The 26220-nt window shown below is 40.8% G+C and overlaps 2 protein-coding genes across 2 annotated transcripts in view; one reads left to right on the forward strand and one right to left on the reverse strand.

Annotated features, from left to right (window-relative positions):
- Positions 1 to 2988: 2988 nt before the first annotated feature.
- Positions 2989 to 10809, forward strand: CDPF1 (cysteine rich DPF motif domain containing 1; the record flags this gene model as incomplete). Its single annotated transcript, XM_084205472.1, has 3 exons — positions 2989 to 3101; positions 5215 to 5326; positions 10657 to 10809. 3 exons carry the CDS (start codon positions 2989 to 2991, stop codon positions 10807 to 10809), a joined length of 378 nt encoding a protein of 125 aa, XP_084061598.1.
- A 2891-nt stretch (positions 10810 to 13700) lies between these two features.
- Positions 13701 to 26220, reverse strand: part of PPARA (peroxisome proliferator activated receptor alpha) — a 33268-nt gene continuing 20748 nt past the window's right edge. Inside the window, exons 6-8 of the mRNA XM_084206901.1 lie at positions 24393 to 24595; positions 21134 to 21581; positions 13701 to 20955 (exon numbers count right to left, since the gene is read on the reverse strand). Coding sequence (XP_084063027.1) covers positions 20708 to 20955; positions 21134 to 21581; positions 24393 to 24595 — 899 coding nt within the window. The 3' untranslated portion in view covers positions 13701 to 20707. The remainder of the gene's footprint in view (positions 20956 to 21133; positions 21582 to 24392; positions 24596 to 26220) is intronic.

A 26220-nucleotide genomic window follows, 5' to 3' on the forward strand; every position in this document is an offset into this window, starting at 1 on the left:
TGGGATCAAGACATATTCATTCCAAAGTCTATGACCCTCACTGCCATAAATACTTCTTTTTTGTTGTTGTGGTTCTTGGTGTTTTGCACTATTTTAAAAAAAAAGTCAGCATTAGTCTTCTCGATTTGATTCAAGTGACTTTCCATACTCTACTTCTTTGGGTTTAATGATTTCTCCTTTTTAAGGAAGACAGATTACAAAAAGTTGCATACAAGTGTTGATCTGAATCTCATTCAGTCAAGTGGGTGTGTTGGTATTGCTGCTGGGTACCTGCAGAAAAAGTAAAGTTAGGTATGTCAGGGAGACCTAGCTGGCAATCCTAAATGCAGGGTTCAAAAAGTAGACTTCTTAGCTGAGTTAGCTCATAGTGTGAAGAATCTGAATTACAATATACAGGGAAAAAGGGTTAGCATGAACATGCCATACAACTAACTGACAAATCTGAAAGCGCTTGAGTTAATTAAATGCTCTCAATCATCCCTGTGAGATAGGGAAAACACATAATAGCCAAGGGTCATATAATTTGTGAAAAAATAGCTTCCTATGGTGTTCTCAAGGTGAATTTATTTATAAATCCAGTGTCCAGCCCCATTTGTGTTACATCTGAAGAACTCTGTGCTACTGAAATGCCAGGAATGGCTGTGCAAAGGCTGGTGGTAAAGGAGTGATGAGGTAAGGGAGATTATTTCCAAAATTAGGTTTCAGGGCTTAGTAGGCTAGGACTTTCTGAATTGGATGTCTGTCATAAAACCTCTGTAGCCTCTGAGGACCTCCCTGTTCTTCTGGAACATTAGATGACAAGTAGTGGTAGCTCTGCTTCACCTTGCCCCTAGTTCACCTTGTCAGCAGATGTCTCTGAGGATTCAGTTTCACCCTGTCGGGCAAGCAGAAATAGCAGCTTTCTGTCACCAAAGGAGGGATGTGCAGGTCCCTCATCTCAGCCCTGCCTTTCTGCTGGTGCTGCAGTTCTGCCTCTTACCTTGTGCTGCTCTTAGCAGCTGTTGGATTCCTCTGAAAGCCAATTTAGTTCATTAAAAGCAATAAGGAAAAAATATTGGAAGAAGAAAGTTGAGGAAGTTGAAAAGTTTGGGGTTTTTTTGTTTGTGGGGTTTTTTTTTTGTTGGTGGTTTTTTTTTTTTTTTTTTTTTTTTTGTTTTGTTTTGTTTTTTTTTTTTGTTACTCCATTAGTAACTAGTGTGATTTAGTAAAACAGAAACCATGGACCAAGGTGTTGAGTGTTGGATACCAGCTGCCCATTCTCTGTATTCTGGGATGTTTACATCACCTCTGGTGCCAGCCTGTAGGTGCATGGCCACCAGCTGGGCATTCAGGTTGGAGTGTGTTAGGTGCTTCTGGATGCGCTTCTGGAGCACAACTTTTGGATTATTTTTTCTGAAACCCTCTGGTCTGTGTGCCATGAGACTGCTCTGTGGTGCAAACCTGTGTGATAAGGAGGGACATGTCAGGTAATTTGTTCCCAAAGAAAACCCCTGAGCTGAATCATAATTAGGGACAGGCTTTAGTGAACTGAATCAACTCTGCAGGGAAAGGGTCTGGCTGCAGAGCTGGAAGACTGGGAATGCCCTGCTGTCCTTTGGCAGGCTGTAGATGGTGTCAGCTGGGAGCACATCCACACAACCTGCCTGCTGAGATACCACCCAAACCCAGGTTCCTGGCGCTCACCTCTTCTGACACCAGCCCTGCTTCTCTTCCAAAAGCTGACTGGTTTGCAGCAGAACACTTGACCATGAAAAGCATGAGGGTTTTTAGCTAAAAGCTGTAGTTTATAATTGCAAGGTGAATTGTCTGTACAAAAAAAAAAATGGGGCAGGTGAGCAAAGATACCCAGTTTGCAAACAAGCAACCACATTTCTTTCATGGATTGGTGCAATTTTTGGGCATGCACATGGTTAGCTGTGCTTGATAGGATTGTTGATACAGACTAAAACTAATCCTAAAAGCCTATTTGCCACACCATACTTTTGGAAAAGCTGAGGGTGTGACTCTCACCTAGTATTAGTGGTGTCAGTGAAGAGTGAGCTCCCAAAATGTAAATCAATGGCCAGGATTTTAAACAAGTAATCTGTTAGCACCAAAGCTGATGCAACATGACTTCCTATGTGTTGTATCTTGGCACTCATGACCATTCTTTGTAGTGAGGCCTGAAGTCTGTCAGAAGGATGGACAATAACTTTCCTATGTGCAGATTCTCCTATTTATAGAAATATATGGGTATTGTCCATGAGGATAAAGCAGAGTCTTTCCCTTCTGCCTACTTTCATCAAAGTTATAGTATCTAAACTTTTTTAAAGGTGTCTGCTCCTTTGTCCCATGTGTCTGGAATGGGCCAACACTTTATCAAGGTATAGGATGGTTCCATTGGCCTCATTTCCATAGAAAGCCAGATGGGAACAGGGAGTCAGGGGTAAGCTTCCAAAACTCTATTCCAAGGTGAACCAGAAGCAAAGAAAAAGACACAGTCCTTACTTTGCAAACACCTTCCTGGTACCTGCATCCTGAGTGAGGTCCCAAACCCTTCCATGGTTCCGGTTTAGGGAGGAGATGAGCATTGCAGAACTGGGTTGGAATTCTGCGTAGCAGCAGATAGGGAACAGTGTCCTGGGAAGCACTCAGGGAGTACAGGCCTCAGCTGAGCAGAGGGTTTTTGAGATCACAGCCATGTGCTTTGTCACCTGAGTTATTTCATGGATCTTCCAAATTAATAGGTGAACTTTATAGTTAGGCTCCCAGTCTGCAGTTTATAGACCTGTCTAAGGAATTTGAAAATTTACCTGGGACATGGGAAACGAACTTGATTTGGGAGAAAATATTTACTTATCAAGGTCTGCAATTGTCAGTTTTCCTTTGGATTTTAATTTGCAAAGCCACATATCTCAGGTGACTTTAATCTTCTGCAGATATGTTCCCAGCATTGCATTTTGAAGCTAAAAGATTTTTTTGTGTGTGTTTCTTGCAGGTAGCTTAGAAATGGATGCTCCCGAAGAAGTTCAGACACCAGGAGAGTTCAGATGTGAGCTGTGTGAGTTATCAGCCCCGTACACGTATTATGGGCAGATGTCAACAAACTCATACTCAATTGTGTAAGTGCCCTCTGAGATCACAGACTTCATTTCTGCTGTGAGCATTAGAATCCTTGCAGTGTGCACTGCATGAGCCCAATAATGTTCTCTACTGACCCTGAACATGAGGCTTGGTGCTTAAAGTGATCTCCTTTTTTCCAAGGGGAAGGAATGTTAAAAATTGTCAGTGCTGGTAGGAAAAACAACAATAAGTTTTTGTGCCCTGCTTCAATACCATGCAAAAATCTGTATTTAACCTATTTCCTAGCCCCACTGACTACTCTTCTGTGCCAATATTTTCTTGCTAGAATACTGCTGACTGCCAGCCTGGTATTTTTGGGAATAGCCCTTCCCTCACTGTAGCCTCCCTCAGCTGGGCAACACATACACACAGCATGAATGAAATATATATGGCAAAACCACTTCTTAAGAGCTCTCTGACATGATGTGGAGTTTTGAACAGCAGTGCTTTTTTGTGTGGGATGGACAATCCTTTGTCAGACTGTGCAACATCAGGGTGTGTGGATGCTCATTATATTTTAGGGACCAAAGCCTTTTCTCTCTCTGTTAAGTAGGGATAGTTTGACCAGAAATTATGCAGTTACAGCTTTGTCTGCAGACATTAAACTCCCCATAAAATAAAGCACTTTGCTTTAAATGCAAGAATAGCTTGGTGGAGGCCATCATGGTCAACAAATTCATCAGGCAGACTTGTTCAGGAACTCACTGGAGCTGGAAGTCAGGCATGTACTCAGCATTTCACCCCAATAAGACTGCTCAGTTTCTTAAAGAATGGAAACAGCTGTTAATCACCACCTGCTGGGGCTGTTGTCCTTGGGCAGCTGTCATTTTATCATTCCAAACACCACAGTACTACTGGTTTTCCCTCTTCCACTCAGCAGAGCAATGGCTCACCTTTGATCAGGTCCATTCCTGAAGAGTCTGAATGTGAATCTTAATTTAGGTTATCCAATCTCAGAGTTAACACCCCAGCTTCATTTGGATTGCTCAGGTGCCAAAAGCAAAAGAATAATGCTGAAGCATCACACTTTTATAGATGCTTTTAAGAAACAGCTTCACACCCCATCTTTCTTGGCTTGTTCACATCCCAAATGCAGTGCTGCAGGAAATGTGCTGGACAGGGGCCCTTGTCAAATGGCTCTGCACTGATGAGGGCTGGGAATCCTGCAAGGGGAGCTTTGCAAACACAGTCCTGTCTTTGTATCCCGGGGACTTGTTGACAGGGTGATCTGCCATAAGATTCCTGATCTTTCCCAACAGTGGAAGGCTCTGGCCAAATAATTTTCTGTTTGAGTGGACAGAAAAAGGAAGGAAGAACACAGTGCTGAACACACTCCTGTACACACTTTTGTGTGTGTGGAGGCTAGGAGAAGGCAGTAAAAGTTGACAGAATACCTTTCATCCATATTATTCCCATAATCCAAGTTTTACTTAAGCCCAGGAGTAAGCCAGGTGCCCTTGCTGCATGCCCTATGCAGACAGATGCTCAGCTGGCTTCTGTATTATTTTGCCTGAAGCTCCCAGAAAAAAGAAATCTTTATTTTTTCCCAAGCAGGTTGCCAAAGTATCATTAAATGCACTCCCTCGACACCCTGTAGCAAGCAGTACAGTCTGTGACAGAAAGTAAGCACACTGGAGGTAACTGCAAGGCTCTCTGCTGGTAGCTCCTGCTTTCAGGAGCCGGGGACCTCAGCTTTACAGCAGCAACATAACCAAGAGCAGTAAAACCTTTGTATTTCATACTCACATGCACACAGCTTTGGAAGAGAACCTCTGATTAAAAGCTGTGCAATTGCAATGGTCACTTGACAAGGTACTGAAGGTACTGAAGTTGGCCATGGTAAAGAATGCCTGTTATAAAAAATGGAAGATAGTTAAGGTAGAGCATTGAGAAAAACTTAGTAAAATGACACTGAGAGACTCACCAGTTGCTCTACTTTTGGAAGAGAGATAGGAAGTACAGTATAGGACTGAAGGCAGCTGCAGAGTTGAAGGTTTTGAAGAGAAAAGGAGCTGCAGAGATGCTGCATTGCTTCATGTACAACAGCAAGAGGAGCAAATCAAGTGCAAGTGTGAAGTATACACTTAAAGGCCTGAAATTATTCTTTTGCAGGCTTTTGGAAGAAGCCTGTGTCATGAAGGATCCTTTCACCCCTGACAAGGACAAGTTCCTCATCATTAGGTCTCATTGCAGTTTGTGTAGCAGAGCAGTGTGTGTTGGTACAGTAAGTAACAAGCAAAACAAGCTGCTTCAATAATTTCTTTTTGTTCCAGTCCTGGTGATCTGATCAAGCAGCAAAATCCCAAACAATCCATTTTTAAGGCAAACATTCCCCCTTGTCCTACCACTACATGTATGTTAATTGTACATAATTGTATGTTGTGGATTCCACCAGATAAAGCTCTCAGTATTATATTAATATGATCAGCAACTGTGAATGTTCTACTCACAGATAAGCACAGTCCAGCCTCTCAAGCACAAGGAGTACTCTTTTCTACTTTCTTAGCACCAGGAAATGCAAGGACAGTATAGATCACACACAATAGTAGATTGAGTTTTTTTTCCATAATGGGAATATAAGTGTCCATGGATTGTTAGGTTTGCATTCACAGCACAGGGCTGTCATCTTATTTGCAAAAGTTTATGTTTAAAGTGAGCAGGGAAGAGAGTTGTGCCATGCCATGCTTGCTCTCTGAGGAAGAATGAATTTAAGTAGCAGCTGGAAGGAAACCTTAAACTATGAAATCTGAGTGCAGTCCAGAAAGGTGGTGTAAAATTACTTGTCTTAATGCCTACTTCTCAGTGCAGAACTGGCCCCTTTGTTTGCTGTGAGTCTCAGATTTTGGGAGTTGGGCAGACACAGCCAGAAGGATACTGGCACACTTGGCTCAGTTTAGTTGCTATTCTGACTTGTGGCAGTCAGCGCCAAGGATGGGCTAAGAGGAGCATGCAGTAATGCCTTTCTCCTGATTGGGTTTATATCCTTGTTAAAGAAACTTCTTACCCAGTTTGTCAGGTCCAATTTCAGGAAAAAAGCTTTAATAATTTAATTATGCAGCAGCAGGCACAGCTCAGGCTGCTTCCTCTGGGAGGGGCCCCAAACAAAGGAACCTCATGGCTTTTGTACCCCTACAGTCTGTGCACCCATTCCCATGGAGAATTTTGGGTCTGGGGTCTTTCTGCTGTTCACTGGCTCCTGCAGAGTCTCAGGGTGACCAGTTCTCTCCCAAACTGTGATGCAGGGCCCTGAGCCCTTTGTTAGGGAAAGAATCTGTGCCCATTCCTGGCTTGTTGCTGGGGGCTCCAGTTGTTTCCTACCATCCGTGGCACAATGTGCATGTGGCATGGGAGCTTGCACATCCAGCTACCTGCACTGGGAGTATTTCTCAGCAGCCTATCTCTGAAGTCTCTTCTGACATTTAAATGACCGAAAGTCACCAAAAGTGATTGCAGCTCAGAGGGTTTGGTTTGTTTTTTTCCATTCTGAAGCTACAAGTAGGCTCTGACTAGGTGAAGTGCCAGCACTTTCTGGTTGTGGCTGTGGTGGCTGGGCTCAAGTTTCCAGAGCCAGGTTGCTCAGGGCAGTTGTGTGGAGGCAAAGCTGACATGAGCAGGATCTTCCCTGCTATCCCTGCTGTGGCAGGGGCTGACTCCCTCCCACTCAGCCCAACGAGGAGCCAAGAGCAGCTACTCAGAGAGTTTGGGCTTAGGGGCTTGATTCCTGCCCTGACACGCCAGGTTTATCTTCCTTTTTAACAGCAGATTGGCAACACAGACACATTTGGGACAAACTTGAGCACACTTAACTATTTTCATTCCCAAATCAAGTGTCTTGAATTTAGGAAGGATTCAGCAGATATTTCCAAGTGTGGTAGTTTGAGCTGTCAGAAATAGAGCATTTCAGCCTCTTGGGGTCTTTGCACACACTCTGCTTTTCTGAATGAAGGTGGGGATTTTTCTTTGAAAAGATGTGTTTGTTTCAGTTAACCTAGGCCTTGGCAATGAATAGAAGATACTTGCAGTGAGCTAATGGAAGCTTCTAATCTTTTTGAAAGTCATGCTTATTTTGCCTGTTGTGGAAATTTGTCAGTCATTTACTGCTTGTTATCTGAGTTTTCAAGATTCCCCTGATGGTATCACTCAAAGTAAAACATTGATTGTAAATAATTGAGAATGAATTTCTTACCAAACTGGCCCAGCCAGATAGTGAATCACACATATGACTATGGTTTCAAAATGAATTTAGCAATACTGCTTAGGTAACATTGAAAGAGATCTGCAGAAATGATAATTAGTGCTTTAAACACCCACACCATAAAGTAAGTAAACACATATATTCCTCTTCATATAGAGAAAATTAAAAGTCCAGAGAAATAAAAACTTATCCAAGGCAATGACCCAAGTACATCAATTCACTCCTGAGCTGAGTTAAATGTTAAAAACACAGGAATTGAAGCTGAAGAAAATCATACTTTCTTGAGCCTCTTTGTAAAGAAGCTGGTCCAATTGGAAAGGTTTTAGTGACAGGTTGCTTTTTAAATTGTGGTAATTCAGAATAGTATTAGGCTAATGTGTGGCAAAATTAAGACTTTTCTGACCTTGGATTTGGCAAAGGGATTTTAGCTAGCTTTTGCACCTAAGGGGACTTGAGAGACAGATCAGATTTTAGGGTTTTCATGAGACAACCCATGCTAGCTGAAGTGTATTTTCTTTTATTGTGCCAGTAAAAGTCAAGACTTAAAACTGTTCTGTATAGTGTTCATAAACTTAAATATCTCCAAATACCCTCTGAAGTTTCACTCAGTTAATTTACTTCAATCATTCTGTAGCCTGTATCACCCTGCTCAAGTCTTTTATCTGAGTGCCTTGGAAAGTGCCATTAGTTCTGATCCAACTGGGCATAATTCCAATGATTATCTGTAATGTCTTAAAACATGTCAAAACCACACAAAAAGGAAGATAATATAAATGCTTTTAAAAGTCTTTGGGCAGGTTGAGTGCCCTTCTTCCTATTACCCTTTCAGAAAAGGGGAGAGGAAATTAAATAATCTGGCCTTATGACTAATTTAAAATATAGTTACTTCTGTTTTATTGCAATGCTTTCTAAAGACATGGAAAAGAGGTGGCTTTTGGAGAAGAAAGGAGGAAAGGGAGCAAGTTTCATCCCTTATTGCTCACCTCAGCAGAAGGTGACTGAGCACATGGTTGTAGGCATTAAGTGATAAATGTAATACTACAGCTGCTTCCCACTCAACTTCCAGTCATGTGGGGTCAGTCCTGGATAGGGACAGGCAGAGCCTTTCCTTTACGTATTGTGGTAAAGATACCATCCCTATATATATATTACTTTCAGCCATGATTCATGTCAAAACAGAAATAAACCATGGCAGCATGCTTTGGCAGCTGTTTTACCTGAATTGGACTATTTGGAATTGAAATAGCCCCCTCCTGCATTGGTCATGGAAAGGAGAAAACACATTAAAGAATCATCTGATTAAACACGGAACTGTATCAGGATAAGGGTTTAAAAGAAGGGCTCAACTCTACATGGTAAGTTTAATTCATAGGGCATTGAAAGAAGAGTGAGGCTGAAAATCCCAGGACTGAGAGAGCAGGACTATGGTTACATGCTCAGGGCTACAGTGGTTCATAGTCATGATTTCCCCAGTTCCTGTTGGCCAAAATCTGCACTAGTTGGCAACTTGTTTCAGCCAAAAGAATGCAAGTTGAGCACCTGTTTTACTTGTGAGGAGCTGCACCTTGACATTAGGGATCCCACCTGCAAGAACAGCCTCTCCCCTCCTTTGCCATGGCCCAGTGGCCACCTTTGGGAGCACTGAGCCCTGGAGCCAGGGGACTGTGTGCCATTTGGCAATGCAAGCAACAATAGCCAGGCCAACTGAAACTCTAATCTCCCCTTTTAAACTGGCAGCTTAACGTATTAAGGATACTAAGAGACAAAAAACAATAGGCTCTGGAGGTTGTGCAACTGAAATCCACTTTCAGGGCTTTTCAGAGACTAAGGCCTCACACTCTTCCTGAGTATGAAGGGGCCTGGCAGTCAACGCAAAGGACAATAGATGAAGACAAGTTGTTCCCCAAGCTTCCAAGTCACATGGAAGCAGGGTGATTGTGAGTTTGATAGAATTATCATTTGAATCTGCTGCTAAAGCCCAGATAGTGGCATAAGAAACAAAAACAAGGAGAGGAACACAGGAATAGCCAAGCCTAGCTCCCAGAGAAAGGCCAGCTGCAAATGACAATGGCAGGGGGAAAACTTTACTATTTAGGTAAGACCCAGGGAATCCATTTGTCCAGTTCTATCTAAACTGATGTCTTTATTCATTCTTAAATCCCCAAGAATAATCCATCAGCAACACCAATTCCAGCTTACCCATGAAATCCTATTTGGAATTTGGGGATCAACACCTCAAGAGAACCAGGGATGACAAGTCTCGCCGCAGAGCAAAGGAATAATACCTTAATTAGTTTCTCTTCCAGTTGTTCAAACTCTATATTGCAAATGCATTAAAATGTTCCATCAGTTTTGCTTCTTTCTATTCAATTACTAACATCTGGTTACAGTTCCTGGGGAAAAAAAAAATGGGTCTGTATGAGCTGTGAACAGAACAGGGATAGCAAAAATACCTTCTTTGTGCACAATAGCTTTTATACTTTGCCACCAAGAGTTCAGAGGAGAGCCATTAGGTCAAGCTTTAGTACCAAGTGTGGTTCTAGGTTTTAACCAGTGAGTACATTTATTGAGGTTCAAGGATGAAATCTCATTTGAATTGTCTCTAATGAATGGAGTTCATTAACTACTCCAGTTATTGGACACCTCTGTGATATTGATTTAATAGTGATACTTTTTAGTAGTCTCCTAGGACAATACAAGTGCATGGATTAATGGAAGTAAGAATAGTTTTTTTGGGAGTTATGGAAAAGTGTTGTGAGAGCCTCCAGTACTTGGTACTTGTGTGGGCCTTAAGGCCATTTTTGTGGAGATTGGTGAGGAAGAGTGTGCTGAGGCTCCAAGTCTCACATGCCATTGCAGGAATTTGGAAGATCCTCCCAGGAGGTAGAAATCTTCATCAAGCAAGACTTAGAGGAAAACTTTGCTGTTTCAGTAAAACCCATGGAATCTCTTACACCTTTGTTCACTCTCCAGGTATAATCCATCAGCAACACCAGCTGCAGCTTACCCATGAAATCCTATTTGGAATTCAGTGAGCAGGCCAAGGAACCCATGCATGGTGCTGGAAGGAGAAGGCAGCTGAAGGAAGGGTGTTGCTATTCCACGTAGCAGTGAGCTGGTGAAGGTCACTTTAACAGGAGAAGTGGGACAGTGATTTGGGGGTTTTATTTTTCACCCAGTTGGCTCTAACCAGATGTTAGAATTATTAAGTAAGAAAAAGTCAAATTGCTGGAATATTTCAGCCTAGAAGAAGAATAATTCATTTTAGAAGAATTCTAAAGATAAATGTAGTTTAATGAGACTGGAATGCAAGCATTTCCATTTTGTGTATCCTGCTAGTAATGTTATTTTCTTTACAGAACTGTAGTCTGTTCTACTCCAAAAGTTTCTGCCTCCCCTGTGTGAAGGAAAACCTAAAGGCCTTTCCTTTGGAAATACAAGAAGACATGGATAAAAGGAAGCCCCAGCAGAAATCCTGCAAAAAAAAAACGGATACAAAGCATAAATCTTGAAGGTCCAAGACTGACAGTTCTTTGGCTGGGGTTTCTCCTCTCTCTGCTTGGAGACTATCATGTTGCTCCTTTTAAAGAAGTGACCTTCATCAGCTCACTACTACCGGAGAGAGCAGCACATTTCCTTGCCCTTGGCTGGGGTTCAGACATCCCCGTGCAGCGCCCGCCGTGCCAGGGAGCGGCTCTGAGCTGCTGAGGAGCCAGAAGAGAAGGCAGATGAGCCTGCTGTCACCATGTGGAATGCTTGCAGTAAGAAACCAAACAGCACAGAGCATAGGAACCGTGTCCAGATTTCCACATTTGCTATTTTAGTGCCTTGTGTTATTCTTGACACTCCCTACAGCGTTACGAAATTCCGAAACAGATTGATCTGGCTTAACTCAGCATATACCCAAGAAAGTCAGTGCACACCAGTTGTTAATCTGGCAGTGCTGTTCTGTAAGATTACATAAGGCAGGGAATTTAAAGCTTTATTTTTAAGTCTAAAATGAAAGTGCTGTGAGAAAATGTCCTAAATATAATGCCTACGTTTCTCAATATGGTAATCTTAACGCTAGCACAGCATTGAGACTTGAGACTTTGAGGGTTGGTGCTTCTGCAATCAATAAAAGTATCTACAAGTCCCTTGCACTTGCAGTCACTTTTCACTTAACTTTCCAGTCCATATCAGCATAGCAGCTGGAGAGGACCCTGAATACATTTGGCTTATGCTTTATAATAAAGGTGACTTCTTTTTCACTTTTAAAGCAGTTAATCTGGAAATAGAAAAGTTCCATTAATACACTCAATTCTTTCCTGAACCAGACAAATAAACTGCAGCTGTAATAGGGATGTCAGAAACACAATTTCAGGTAAAAAAGGTTAAAAGTTCAATGGAAACAGCAGTTTGTTTAGCTCAAAAATTAGCTTCTTTAATTACCTGTTTTGTCTCTCTTAAGATTTAGGTGGCTTTTATGTAAAACCCAAGTCACGTGCCTTAAGGATACATCTAGAATGCTCCCTAATCACAAAATCACCTTTTTTTACTCAAGTTACTGCTGGTCATTGCTTCAGAATCTGTTAATGCTTTGGTGAACATCTCTTTTTTCCAACACTTCCATCCATATAATTTGTAATAGGACAACATCAAAAATCAATCATTTTAGTAGAATGAATCTGTGTTTGTTAAAAGAAATCAACATTATTTCAATGAGTTGTTTAAGACATTGAAGTATCCTAAAATCTTTCTTTTTTCTGGAACTTACTATATTGGTGCCCTCTGTTTAGGACTGAAATTTCTTGCAGTGACTGGAGGAGCAATAATGGACCTATTAGTAGCCTTTTCAAGCCCTAAGTGCTTTAATAAATAAAATATATGTATGTCTCTAAATGAAGAAAAAAAGATCCACGTTAGGAGGCAACATTTCAGATTCCTTTTTGCAGTTACAAAAGACTGCATTTTCAGGGAAAGTGATACTAAACTTATGTAAGATGGGTGGTATTACATTTCAGTTTCACATTAGGAACATTGTTTAAAAGCTGTGGTGTGTCTGTGTCTGTTCTGTATAAACACCAGAGGCATGTCCTGTGCTAAACCCACAACTGAAGAGAGCACTTTCCCACCTTGGAATTGTAGTCTTATAATCAAGCTGCCAAAGCACCATGGTTATGTGAGATCACAGGATATGTTTACACCAGCAAACATACCTTGAAATATGTTTTTTCCTGGGTTTCCCATTGCTCGTGACAGACTGTACTCTTAAAAGCAGGTTTTAAAAGCCTGCCTAGTGCAGTTCTGATGTCAGTGAGATTGGGATCTCATCTCTCTGGCCTGTTTTCCCTCCTGCTCAGCTTCCTTTGTGCCCTTTTAAGACAAAAGCAGTTATCTCATTTATTCATAACCATTATATTTGCCTTTACAGTATTACTGAGGAGTCATTTAAAATCCTCAGAAATTTACATGCCTTTAAGTACTTGTTATGTTGAACTGAAGGGAGAAAAGATTCAGTGTTAAAAGGGAGCAGAACCTCAGAGCAAAACTGCATAATATTTAATTTGCCTCAGTACAGCTCAGTTATTTATTGTGCAGCAGGAAAAACCAAGTCAGGGATGCCTACCTGGCTGTGAAGACCTTGTAGATGCAGAAAAGCCAGCAGGTACCACAGAGACAGCAGATGTGTTCTGGCATCTCTGGTTTATGCTTTAGGGAAAGGAGACTGCCCTACATGCCACTTGGTATTTCCTGGAATGACAGTGGATTATAATCTGTGCCCAGCTGTTAGAATTTAGTTATTCCACATTATTTTGGTGTATATGTGATTTCACAGCTTGAATGATGCCATGGCCAGCCTTTCCTGCTCTTCATGGATGCACAGCCTTTACAGGTTGTTTTCATTGGGGTCTTCAAGTACTTTCTGCTGCTCAACATCAGGTCTTCGTGCTCCTGAGCACAGCTGATGAAGAAACCAGAGTCTTTTTCCTCTGCTGTAATTTTCAATTCAGCATTCTGTTTCTAGCTTAAAATATCCCCAGATTCTGGAAGGAAAACAGCTACCTGTGACATACTTCCCTGATTTAAATGAAGATGTGCTCATTGAATTAGTCAGTGCTGCATTTCACACAGAAGTGCACTCGTTGAATTCCATGGATGTCTCAAACCAGCCATACAACCCATGAGAATATGAAAGATCACAGCTGGATGGTGGGTCAGCACCAAACTTAGGTAATATATATAAATAAATGTATATGCAATGTCTCTGGGTATGTTACACACCTACTCCTGCTTCAAAAGGCATCTAAGAGTACACAGGGAAGCATCAGTACTTGAAGATGCTTCAAATAGGCTGCCTTTTGAATGTCACATTGCAGTGAGCTCCTTTCCTGGAGATAAAAGATCATCACATGTCATTAAATTCACTTTAAAAAAATTTTTATTTTTTTAAACCATTAAGGCAAAACTGTGTTTCAAATTAAGTTGGTTTACATTCAGTCTGAAAGGATTAAAGCACATAGGTTCCTACAGTCTCTATACAAACACTGTGAATTCAACCTCTTGTTTTTAAAGAAGGCAGAAAAAATCAGAATGTAAAAAAAAAAAAAAAGTTTAGTTCAAGTTTTTTCATCCTAGATCAGTAGGCTGGTAACGTTTGAGAATGCATCATCATGTGTAGCTAGATGTGACTTTAACATTCACAAGTGCAAGATATGTTGTCCTTCCTAAAAATCCCTGTGAGACCAGGGCATCCATTCATCCTTGGAATTGTCATTTGCATTGTTCTAACAGAAAGAAACTTGGGAACTTGGCTTGAATTAGTGGTTTTTACTGGGAAACAAGCATTCCATGAGAATTAGGCTTGACTACTCCTTGCAAGAAATGTGCTCGTTCTAGGTTCTGTATTTACTGAAGTAAAATGTACCCAAAACAGCTGACTGGAAACAATAAGCTATTTTGTTTTCTCTTTAATATTGATATCTTGATTTAACGAAACACTTGCTGGCTCTATTGATAGGGGTTTGGCAACATTAACAACACTGTGCTTTTTTTGTGTCCTACCAGATAACAGACCATTTAAGACATGGGGGAGGGCTTCAGCATCGCGGGGCACTTAAGCTGTGGTGCTGCATTCGTAGAGAAAATTCTGAGCAACTGTTTGTAAGAGCTGTGGAACAGCAGGAGCTGCTCAGGAGGCAGGTCCCCCGAGAAGCTGCTCAGCCAGACTTTGTCAAACCACTCAGAGGGGGTTCTGGAGCACACCAATAGCACTGAAACATTGGTTAGGTTCGTTACTACTAAAAAAGGAACTGAACCATGCAGGTTTCTGCTCTGCCAAAAGGCCAAGGCACTGTGATTCCATGGAGAGAGCTGCTGTGGGTGTGGGGATGAGCCATGTGAGCCCTGCATGGGCCCGGGTGAGCAGGGGTGGCTGTGAGTCACCCGCAGGAGGGCGGTGACCTGCTCCCAGCTCTGCAGCACGTCCCACTCAGGCTGCCTGGTGACACTGCACTCCCACACACCTGGAGTACAACTCAGGACTGGTGTGCCACCGGGATTTCAGTGGCTCAGGACTTCCCCATCCTGCCAATCTTTTTTCTTTCAAGTGGAAAGAATGTCATGAAACTCCTGGCATTGAGCATAAGGCTGGTGTCTTTACCACAACAGGGATTACCTGCATACCTAACATGAGAAAATTCACCAAAATATTGATACTACTTCAAGTAGTGAATCTACTTCAAGTACCTCATGCTTGATCTTGCAGTCCTTATTTAAGGTCCAGCCTGTAATCAGATCAGTCTCTTGTGCACGCTGCCTATCCCCTGGCAGAGGCAGCTCATCTGAAATTGAGGTCCTTGCAACAGGAATTCTGTTTCAAAACATCCTCAGCAATGGAATCTGACAAGACAGACGCAATAAAGGAGCTCAAGAAAAAAGACACCCCAGCTTCAGAAGCAGAAAAAGATTTAAAAAACCTGTGAGCACAATAGAAAAAAGAAAGGAGGAAACAGCCTTCCTTAGGGTGGGCTCAGTTACACAGTGGATTTGTGTCAAATGAAGTGACAGGGTAAAGGAAGTGGCTGCAGGTCAGCACAGGGAAGTCCAGCAGAGCTTTTGCAAACATGACACAAACACCTTAGGAGACAACATACCTGTCGGGTGACATTGATAAAGTGAAAATGCCAAGTTGCAGCAATTTGAGGAAATAAAGTGTTATATGTTACAAATAAAAAGCAGTAAGTACAAATGATAGCTAGAACATTTGTAATAGATTGTGCTTGTGATACCTACTGTGTTTGGTGACTCACACAGCAAAATAAAAGGTAGATACCTTTGAAAGGTACCTTTTTTCCTATATCAGATTTCCTTAGAAGGATGCTGTAGGCACAGACTGTCACACCTGCACGCACCAGACACAGAATCCCCACAAGCAGACTGAATTCTATTTCAAATCCATCCTGCAGGGAAGCCAATAATGCCATTTCAACGTTTTGTCTTGTGCTGCCAAATCATGTCTGAAATACATGTATAAAAGCAGCAGGTTGCCCTCAGGGCAGATGGCAGGGAATAATCCTGAGTACATGTTGTTATTCCCAGTGAGCCACAAGTCAGCTCAACAGAAAACACCAGCACTGGTGCATGAACCAAATGCAGCTTCTTGTTAGCTCTTTTCAAAGGAAAATGAGCTACCATACTGCTAAACAAAGATGAACTCGGTTCTACACACAATTTTTCCTATTGGCCAACTTGAGTTAAAAACTCAGTTTTGGGATTGCAGCTATTCCTCAACTAGACTTGCTTTTATTAAACTTGAATAAAAGGAAGTCTGTGTTCTATGTGAAAATATATTTTAAAGTTTTGTTATCATGGTCAACACCAAACACTGATAACTTTGAAGAATTTGTGATCGTTCTTCACAAATTATACAGCAATAAAGACCAGACAGGAATAAATAGCAAATTGTCTTTGACATCAGCCCCTTCATCCTTAGCCCATAAAAGTAAATACTTCCTCACTGTACAAAGGGTTCACAAGATAAAGTATGTAACAAATATTTAAATTAAATAATTTACACATTTTTCTTTAAGCACCTCTGTAATTAATTTAGTGAAAGTTTATACCTTGCATTTATATTCTTGTATTTCATAAATTGAAACATGAAGAAATGGTATTACATTAAATTAAAAAAATCCCACGACACATAACAATATCAATAATCTTAGATCAAACCCACATATTATTTAAATCTCCAGTAAAAGAAGGATAATAAAGCTGATTAAACCTAAATACAAAAATTATAGGCAACTGATTATCAAGAAAGCACTTGGGACATAAGCAAGCACAGATACCACGCTCCACCTTATGTTCCAACACTTCCTAAAGGACGAGGGGTTTCTGAGAGGGACCATTATTTGCAGACTTTATGCTTAAACAGTACCATGACAGCTGCAAATGCATTTGTCAAATGCAGTTGCAGATTTTCAGTGAAGTCACAGGGAGCTTTTTAGGAGAGACTGAAACTGTTCCTCTGCAGCCACAGCAGGATATCCCCCAGCTGCTCTGCCTCAGAAGGGGCCCAAGTTTGTCCAGGCTTTCCGTCAGAATTGAGGAAATTCAAACTCAATCGTATGTGACCCAGCTCTCGTGATGAATAAATCTCCCCAGGTTTCAGCAGTTTGAATAAACAAACAAATGTTTAGATGCTTATTATAAGCTCTTTGATGTGCAGCCTTGTGCCAGCTCTCTCATGAGAACAGGCTTAGTGCAACTGCTGGTATTTCCGAGATCTGCGCAGGGCAGGAACAATGCAAAACTCTGCTGGCTGGCAGCACTTCAGCTCTGCAGCAGCTGCTGGAACCAAAGCACAAAAGCACATGGAAATGGCAGTTAACACAAAATGTGGTTTCTTTAAATGCAATGGAAGGTGTAGTTTCTCCAAGTGGAAACTTTCCTATCAGGTGTCAGTTTGTGTTTAAAGCAAAAGTGGGATAGGAAATTTTGAAAGGTATAAAGTAACTGATTTTTTTTTTTAAACAGCATCTTTAAAGGAAATATATAAGGAGGAGAGAAGAATGAACCTCAGATTTCCCTAATACTTGGCACAAACCCTTCCTTTTCTTCCCCCCTTCCCCTTTGACAAAAAGTACCTAGGGCACCAGAATAAATAAATAAATATTTTTCCCCCAAACAATGCTCAATAATGAGTAATTTGTAGGTTTGCTGAACACTTAACTCACATCATTGTTTCCCAGGATATTTCTCTATCCATCTGCTGTCTCTTGCCTTAAGCTGTTTGTGGGGTCTTGTTGCTAACCAGAGTTCTTCCATCTGCTATGACAGTAAAATGAGTTATGTTGGCAAGAATCAGATCCAAACTGTACCTGATGAGCCAGTAAATCTTTAATGCCATTTTAATCCTAAAATCTGATCACTTTGCTTCCCTCCATAGAAGGGGTATTTTAAAGTATTAGTTTATCTGCACATAGAGGAGATGCTGAAGTAATTGATCAAAAATAGATCTGAGACTAGATTGCATTCCAAATTTTAAAAAAAAAGGACTGAGTACTTTAAAATCTCCTAGGCTAAAATCTGCTGTAGTCATCTCCTGAAGGAGCAAATGTAATTCCTTAAAAGTGTAATGTAGAAATGAGAAATTCTTTTGCCCATTAATTCTTGGGAAGGGAATTGTCTGCCCTGTGCCACTCTTTGAAGTGACTGTGGGAATGTGCACAGGACAGCACTGTGGGCAGTGGAATCCATCCAGAATTTTAGGCTGTGTTAACATCTTGTTCATATTTCTGTAATTCAGAGATGTGTTCTCTTTTTAAATTTTTTCCCCTTTTCTTATTTTAATTAAGGGTCTGCAATTTAATTTAAAACAGAATGTCCAAGGAAATAGTTAAGAATTTCTCACTGGTTTTCAAATAACAAAAAAATTATTCACTTTTCTCATACTAATAACAGGATCTTGTTACAAGCAGCTGCTGAAACAGCTAAATATTATATCTTTCACTGAGTTACTCTATTTGCCATTCTTTATAACTTTGCTGAGAATTTAAGAATTTATTATTAATTTTCCATGTTTTAAAGTGTTACTAAAGTGTTTTAGCCACTTTTGAGAACAAGAGCTGGGAAAATAGTTATGCACACTGACTGTGTCTGATTTTTCCTGAGAACCTACAGTACACCAAGACTATGGAATACAACTTTGAAATTTGCCCTTTGCAAAACATCTGACCTTTGGGGGGAAAATATTTCAAGTTATCCTTTTTTTTAGAGGATAAACTTACAGTTGGCTCCTACAGTTTCAGAACAGCATCCCAGAATGGCTGATATATTGACAACTTCTTGCATCAGCAATATCTCAGATCAATTATTTCCATGGCCCAAACCCCACAGCTCCTCAGTGAAACAGGGTTGGCTGGAAGAATAAAGCAGCAGCATTCCTAAAATCCTCTGTTTCTGAGGGCACACTGTGTGCTGCTCTGGAACACAAAAGGCAGCCCATTTCTCATCTGAGGGTTCCTGGCAAGACCAACATTCCTCTCTGAGTGTTTGAGTGTTCCTCCTGCTGGCAACAGGGAAGGGGAGGAAGTTTTGTGCACACGCAGTTACCATTTCTCTCCTGCCCTAGATGCTCACCAAATCTGAGGCCTGTGATTCAATATTCTACACTAAATATATCTATAGTTATCTGTAACTTCTGCCACAGTCATTGTGCAGATAAACCCTAAGTTGCCTTAAAACCTGAATTTTTTTCAGTGTCCAGCAGTGCTTGTGGGACTGGACAGAAGCAAGCATTGCTACTGAAATAGGAATGACAATGTGATGCTCTCACTTCATCACTCAATCCTTGCAGTGAAGATTCTGGTGCCTTCAAATGTGCTACAATAAAACAAGTACAAAGTGTCCTCCTGTGCCACTGAAAGCTTAACTGTAGTGAAAATGCTGGCATTGCTCCTGACACCTCGTTGTTGTGAAACAGAAAGTAAAGTTATGTGGTAATAATGTGAAGTTACCATATCAAAGAAATGAAAGAGAAACAGCAGAGTGCCTTGCATGCAGCTGGCACTTGTGGGCACTCTGAGAAAAGAGCCCATGAAGTGGCAAAGTCAGGAAGCCATTTCATTGTGGCTTCTTTTGCAGCAGGAGTACAGCAAAAAAATCAGTTTACTCCTAGGAACAAGATAAACTTACTCTCAGCTGTGCTGCCTTCCATTCTATGACACAGTCTGACACCTACAAACACCACACTTGGTATTACTGTCACCTTATCCACAAGGACAAGATCTGGTGAAAACAAGTACCAAATACTTCTGTCCATGAGGCTGAAGAAGGAATAGAAATATATCCAAGTGGGTAAAAAATGAAGCAGTGTATTCATCAGAAAAGCAAACAGGTCCAAACAACCATACTGCCAAGACATTTAGAGGAAGTCGGTGCCTTTCCTATCCAATCATTCCTTTGGAGTCATCTATCACTGCAGTAGAGTGCAGAGCCATTGCTGAAAAGTTAAAATCCGTTTTTTTTTTTCCAGGATAGGATCAGATTTTTCAGTCTCTCCAAAACTCTTGCTAATTCAAAATAGTATTTTTATGTCAAAACTGCATCCTGAGCTATTTATTACAAGTTCTACAAAAATACAGGGTATACCATCTCTTGTTCATGAGAGATATTTTCACATTTCCTTAACAGACTTTTGAAACAAAAAGGTCCCATCTGTTTATCATGTTTACTCTTCAAGACACACCTGTTGGAGCATCTCTGCTGTCTTTTAGAAAACTCTTTGGATTTTGTTTAATTTCATAAGAGAACTGCCTTTTAAACCTGCTAACCCTAAGTATGCCAACTTAACACTAGATGAAGCTGTACATAATTTCATGGAATTAAAGCAACAATGGATGAAAGATCTTTCCAGATTTTTAGAAGTGTATGGACAGTAATATCCAACCATTTGCTACACCTAGACTGAATGCTTTAAGAAAAAGTGTTAGCTGGTTCTCAGTAGTTACCATTAGGCAAAAGTGCATTGTCTTTCTGATTGTGCAGATACCTAGAAGGAAGGTGCTGAATTTGTGATATTAACACTAAAATGACTAAGCCAAGAGGAAATACAATTTTGTTCATATCTGTTACTTAACATTCTGATTTATTATACAAACATGTATTCCTTACCAATCTTCAAATTTCCAAATAAAAGAACCATTGTAAGACACTTAATTGAGCACTCTGACCAGTATTTTTCTGCAGCACTTTTTCAAAAGAAGACAAAAGATCCTAAACCAAAAGAAGTGTAACACTCAAGTTCCCCAGTTTTAGATTTTTCCTGCTCTGGGCTGAGTGAACAGCCCATAACTGTACAAGTAGTTTTGCTCCCATCTGTATTTCTCTGTCTTTAAATATTGTGGAAAAAAATACTAAAAGTCCTTAATACATATCCCTGTAGATTTCCTGTAGTAAAGGGTGTAAATGTGCATCAGATTCAGTCTTCTTGATTATCTGAACAAGCTGAGCATGCTCTGTGACCAGCTGTCGGAGGTCAGCCATTTTTTGGAGAAGTTTTGGGAAGAGGAAGGTGTCATCAGGATGGTTGTTTTGCAAGTGAAGTTTCAGTACATGCACAATGCTCTCCTGCATTTTTTCAATGTGTCCTACATTTACAAGACCAGGACGATCTGTTCTCAAAACAAGCAAAAGAATACATGTCATAATTTTATAATGATTCCTCAAAGTGTAGTTAGTGGTAGAACTGAATCTTCCAGAGGACAGAAGCTTTTCCATTAAAATTTTTAATTCAAGAGAGGGAAGTATTAAAAAATTTACTACCTTAGAGAACAAATGGGTCATGCTTACCTCCACAGCAAATAATGGCAGCAACAAAAAGGGATATATCACTATCATCCAAATCCAGTGCATTGAATTTCATTGCAAAATCAAATTTTGGCTCCATTATATCACAGAATGGCTTCCTCAGGCTTTTCAGGAACTCCCGGGTTATAAATCCATTCCCATAAGCCACCAGCATCCCATCCTTGTTCATCACAGAGGCCAACATGGCAAATATGGCTTCATACACCCCATACTTCAACAGCGTCACCTGATCGTTCAAGTCCAGGTTGGAGAAGCCAGGGATGGATTTGGCAAATTCCGTGAGTTCTGTGACAGTCTCCACAGACGTGCACTGGCAGCAGTGGAAGATTCGAACCTCTGCTTCCTTGTTCTGAATCCCATTGGCCACCAGTTTTGCCACCAGGGTCTTCTCTGCCATACATAAGGTATCCATATCATGTATAACAAATGGCTACAGAGAAAAAAACCCACTAGCTCAGTCACTAAATAATGGTTATTAATCATTCTCCTCCTAAAAAAGAAGAATTTTGCTAAACTTTAACTTCCATGCTAAGCAGTCCTCAACTATCAATAAGCCCTGAGTTCTTTTATACTTGTCATCAAGACAAACAGTGTACAACAAACTGCAATGCCTAACAAGTCTGCTCTGCAAACAGCAATGCAAACAGTCAAATGTAAAGATGTATGGCATATCTTTGATTTACTTTTATCTAATAGTTACAGTGAAGCTCCAGCACTTCTGTGCTTGGGATGCACAAATCCATCTCAGAGCCAGTCCCAGAGGGTTCACATAAGACTTGTATTACCTTCTCCAGAAGTCCAGGTTATTCTGCCTACATTCCTATTGATTCCTAAACTAACTATACTTGATGCACATCATGATGCTTTCCTGAAGTACCCTAGGGGGAATACAGACAGTAATTTCAATACAGGGCAGCATATTTGCATAAGAATGTGAACCCTGCACTTCTCTTGTGTTTTATTATCAGATTCTCATAGACAATGTCCCAATTGTCCCAACTTTCTAGCTGCAGTTGGTGCTGAGTCATCTCTAAACAGAGAATCCCACTAGAATGCCAAGCACAAAATCCCATAATCCCATTTGTTTTGAAAGGTACATGCTTTACAAACAGATGAGCCACTCTCTTAAAACATCATTATCAAAAGCAGCATTCAGACTTTCTTATGAACAATCAGAATTCAAAACTATTTTAATACATATCTGCAGGGCAACAACCAAAATGAAGTACAATCCTCTAAAGAAAAACAACAAACCCCAGTGCTTCCCAGCCTAGCAAACTCACAGCAACTGACTTTGGACACAAACTTAGTTCCATGCACACCAAGCACCTTCCCTGTGCTGCTTTGCTCAGCTCAGATTAAACAGCATGGGGAACACACAGTGTTCTGTCAGGAATTCATAGAATTCACTTGTTTCCTTCAGAAGACTGTCCAACAGGTCAGGTTCCTATGGTTTTCCATTTTAAAATGTTTATGGCTACTGCACATTCCATCTCACTCCAGCACAGTTACACACAGCAGAACTTTCCATGGGAAGGTGGATATGAGTGGAAAGTGGTAAAGCAAGAAACACAACACATCTCTAAACCTTTAAAAGATGCACACTATCTTATACACTTTAAAAAAAAAAATTAACACCATTTCAGGATGCAGAAAAGAGGTATGGCTAAGGACTTGGGAGCTAAATTAAAAAATGACGCCCTGCCATCATGAAAAATGCTCATTCATTCTGAAATTAATTGTAGTGGTGCCAAAAATTGGGATTCACTGAAATTAGCTGTTAATACACAGTTCTGAAACAGGTGGGTTGCTAATTACAATCAAAAATCCCCTTCTTTTAAAATTTTCTTTTTTGCTGAGAAGTTAAAATAAAATAAAAACTTTTGTTTTCTTAAGAGATTAAGAAATAGTCTAAAACCCCTTTGCTCTTCCCTGCATATGGAAAAAAATTGATAGCAGCCTGTTTGCAACATCCTAGGGCTGATTCTCCATTAATTTTTCTGTGCATATTCACACACGTGCTGGTCACTGTTGGCTCGTCAGTCCTCTGGCTGTGGGACACATTCAGATCCAGGAACTGGGATGAAGTGCTCTAGGATCCATCCCTGCACCTGAGGTTTATGGTTCTGACACAGGGCAGCAAGTACAAAATTGACTTTCTGCAGAACCCCACTCACTGAGAAGCTAAAGGTGGTATTTACTGTAGGCTCATGTCAGCCTGTACCCCTAAAATGTTTAAGCCTGTGCCTCATTTTCCACACCTCTTAGTGCAATGACAAAGACTGGGATAATTCATGTGTCTCTCTTCTAATGCAGAAAGCTGTAGGCTAGACTAGACCATTATATGCCAAATTCCATAATGCAGAAGACAGCTTGCTTACCATTTTGTTAACACACTCATCCCCACGCTTACATGGTTTTCATTATGGCATATGTAAAGTTTCTTCCCTGCAAATTTTTACTGAAACTGAAGTTGCTGATAAAATAAGATACTTATCTTTTACATAAAAGTAACCAAAATCACAGCAGAGCTTAAATAAATATGCATAAAGTGAAACAAGCGAGTCCTTACATCAATTATACTCTCCCATGTGCTAATAAAAAAAAAGCAGTTGATCAAATTAGGTAGACCTTGGCTAGATTACCCTGAAAGAAAAACAACTTCTACAGCAAATGTGTCTTCACAACCTTGCTTGCTTCTGCCTTTCAAAGGAACCATACAGAAAAGACCAGGAAGGCTGGGTGAGGAAATGGCCAGCACTGTAAACAAAAAATTACAAACTCAAGTTTTCTTTCCCCTCCTGCTATAAATATTATTCTGATTAAAGGAAAAGTCATGCAGAGCACCTGTACACCCTACAAACTAATAGTACTTAGCCTGGCATTTGTGACAGAAAAATGCATTTTTTTCACTGTCATAATAGGAAAATAATTTTGAACTGTTCTCCCCATATCAAGAGGTATTCACATTCAGATATCATTTCATTTTTGATTAAGAACAATAATTTAGGGTTATGAGTTTCTATTTACAAGGTAATCACCTGATTTTCCTAAAGCTTCTTACTATTCTGATAGTGGTTAAAAGCAATCATATTTACTACAGATATTTGCTTTGAATATTTCATGTTTGTATTACCATGATATTTATTTTCTAAAAGATTTGCTAAAGCATCTACCAAATTATTACAATCACCTTACATACCTGTCAGTTTTATTTTAAAGTAACAGAAAAAGAACTTACTGGATTGTTATTGGTTTTCCCTGCAAGGATGATTCTGGCTTTAACCTTGTTCATATTGAAGTTTTTCAGGTAGGCATCATGAATTCTTTTGGCAAGTGATTTGAGATCTGCCATTTCTGAATCTTCTACATAATTTTCACCTGTTAGAATTTCTGCTTTGAGCTTGGCCTTCTCAGACCTCGGCATTCGTCCAAAACGTATTGCTGATGGGAAGACATAATTGTAAAACAAACACAAATTATACAAGAACTTAAGCCTTTTATCATTGCTGATCAGAGCAGTAGGATTTTTCTGTCTAGAAGAACTAAGGTAGAGGTGAAGACATTGCCCCCTTCCCAACACAGTCAGTGACTAATATGCTAAACTGAAGGAAAACAGGTGTTTCAGAACACAAAGTGCTATCTGCAGTGGGCTAGAACACATTCCTTTTCCCTTCTGCATTACCTAAATATACTTGAATTTTGTTTTCTCCTTACTCTGTTCTGCAGATCCCAATGTGAAACTCAAAGTCCACCTTGGGAGTTCTTAAAACACTAAATAAACTCGTGACAGGAATTTGGCAGAAAGTACACACACGAGCTGGAGAGCTGCAACGGAGTCAGGCCTGAATCCCACTGCTGGCTCAGAACCCGCAGGGGCATCCAGTTCTTCATTCAACACATCTGTGCTGCCAGTGGGAACCCCAAAGACCTGCATTTACAGTTCAAAGGCTACAGGCAACAAAGTCTCCTCTACCCCCAACACTCCATACTGCTTTCTCAACAGACTAGCCCTTCAGGACTGGAGAGGAGAACAGTCTGAATACCCAGTCGAGTCATTGGGATATTCTTCCTAGAGGCAGAAGATGCAAGTCTGAAACACCTCTGGGTATGGAGGTCTCCTGGTTTTTGGGCAAGTGGTCTTGCCATTCATGGGCACACCCACATCCTTTTTCAGTTTCAGTTTCAAGCTAAACCAGACCCATTTTACCCTTGGGAGGTGTGCAAGGGTTTGAGATGGCTCATACAGTGAGTTGCTTGTAGTGCATTTCAGCACCCAACCAGTGAGGACAGGACCTCACTGCCTACACTGAGCAGTTCAAGGCATGAACACCATCAGCCCTTCAATGTGCCCAGGGGATCTTCTCATGACATAAGGAGGTGACTCTAGGCATGATCTGAAATACAGCTGTGGACCTCAGTGGAAGTCCAATAAGGAAAGCCTGTCTAGAATCTGGCTTAGGTGCTTCCTTCCCCTTAGGGGTGGGTGGTTTCAACACCCCTTAGGGTGTTGAAAAATGGAAGAATACCTGCTCTAAACTAAAACTTACAGTTTTAAGATCATGGGTGTATATTCAGTTGTAGAACTTTTCCTGAGAAGTGTTGCCAGGAAGTTAGCAGTCATCCCTTTCCCCTCCTGCCTCCCACATGTTTGCTGCAATAAAACTGTGGCTATTCCCTTCAACTGGAGCACAGGTGGCCACAGTGTTTTTAGTAGGATGAAACAGCTTTACATGGATGGCAGTTCCTGCCAACCAGCACAGCTCCCTGCTCAGCTCCCAACTTGGGATGTCACTTTGTTGTCCAGCACACTTTTTGAGGATGGTTGTCCCCAGTCTTGCAGAGACTACCAATCCTCTCCCAAAGCACCTCAATCGCAGTCAAGGCTCACTGCAGGAGAGCAGGCATCTGCAGAGCCAGAAGGTAAACTCTCAGGATGCCCCTGCTGGGACTATAGATTACAATGTCACAAGCAGCTTCCCCAGTCACGTTCCCATCCCACCTATTCCAACTGCATAGTTTCCTTAGGAAATTTGTCTCCTAACCCACAGCTTTTCACCTACCCCAGC

Source organism: Fringilla coelebs (genome assembly GCF_963513975.1).
Source record: "Fringilla coelebs genome assembly, chromosome: 5".
NCBI classification, from domain to species: Eukaryota; Metazoa; Chordata; class Aves; order Passeriformes; family Fringillidae; genus Fringilla; species Fringilla coelebs.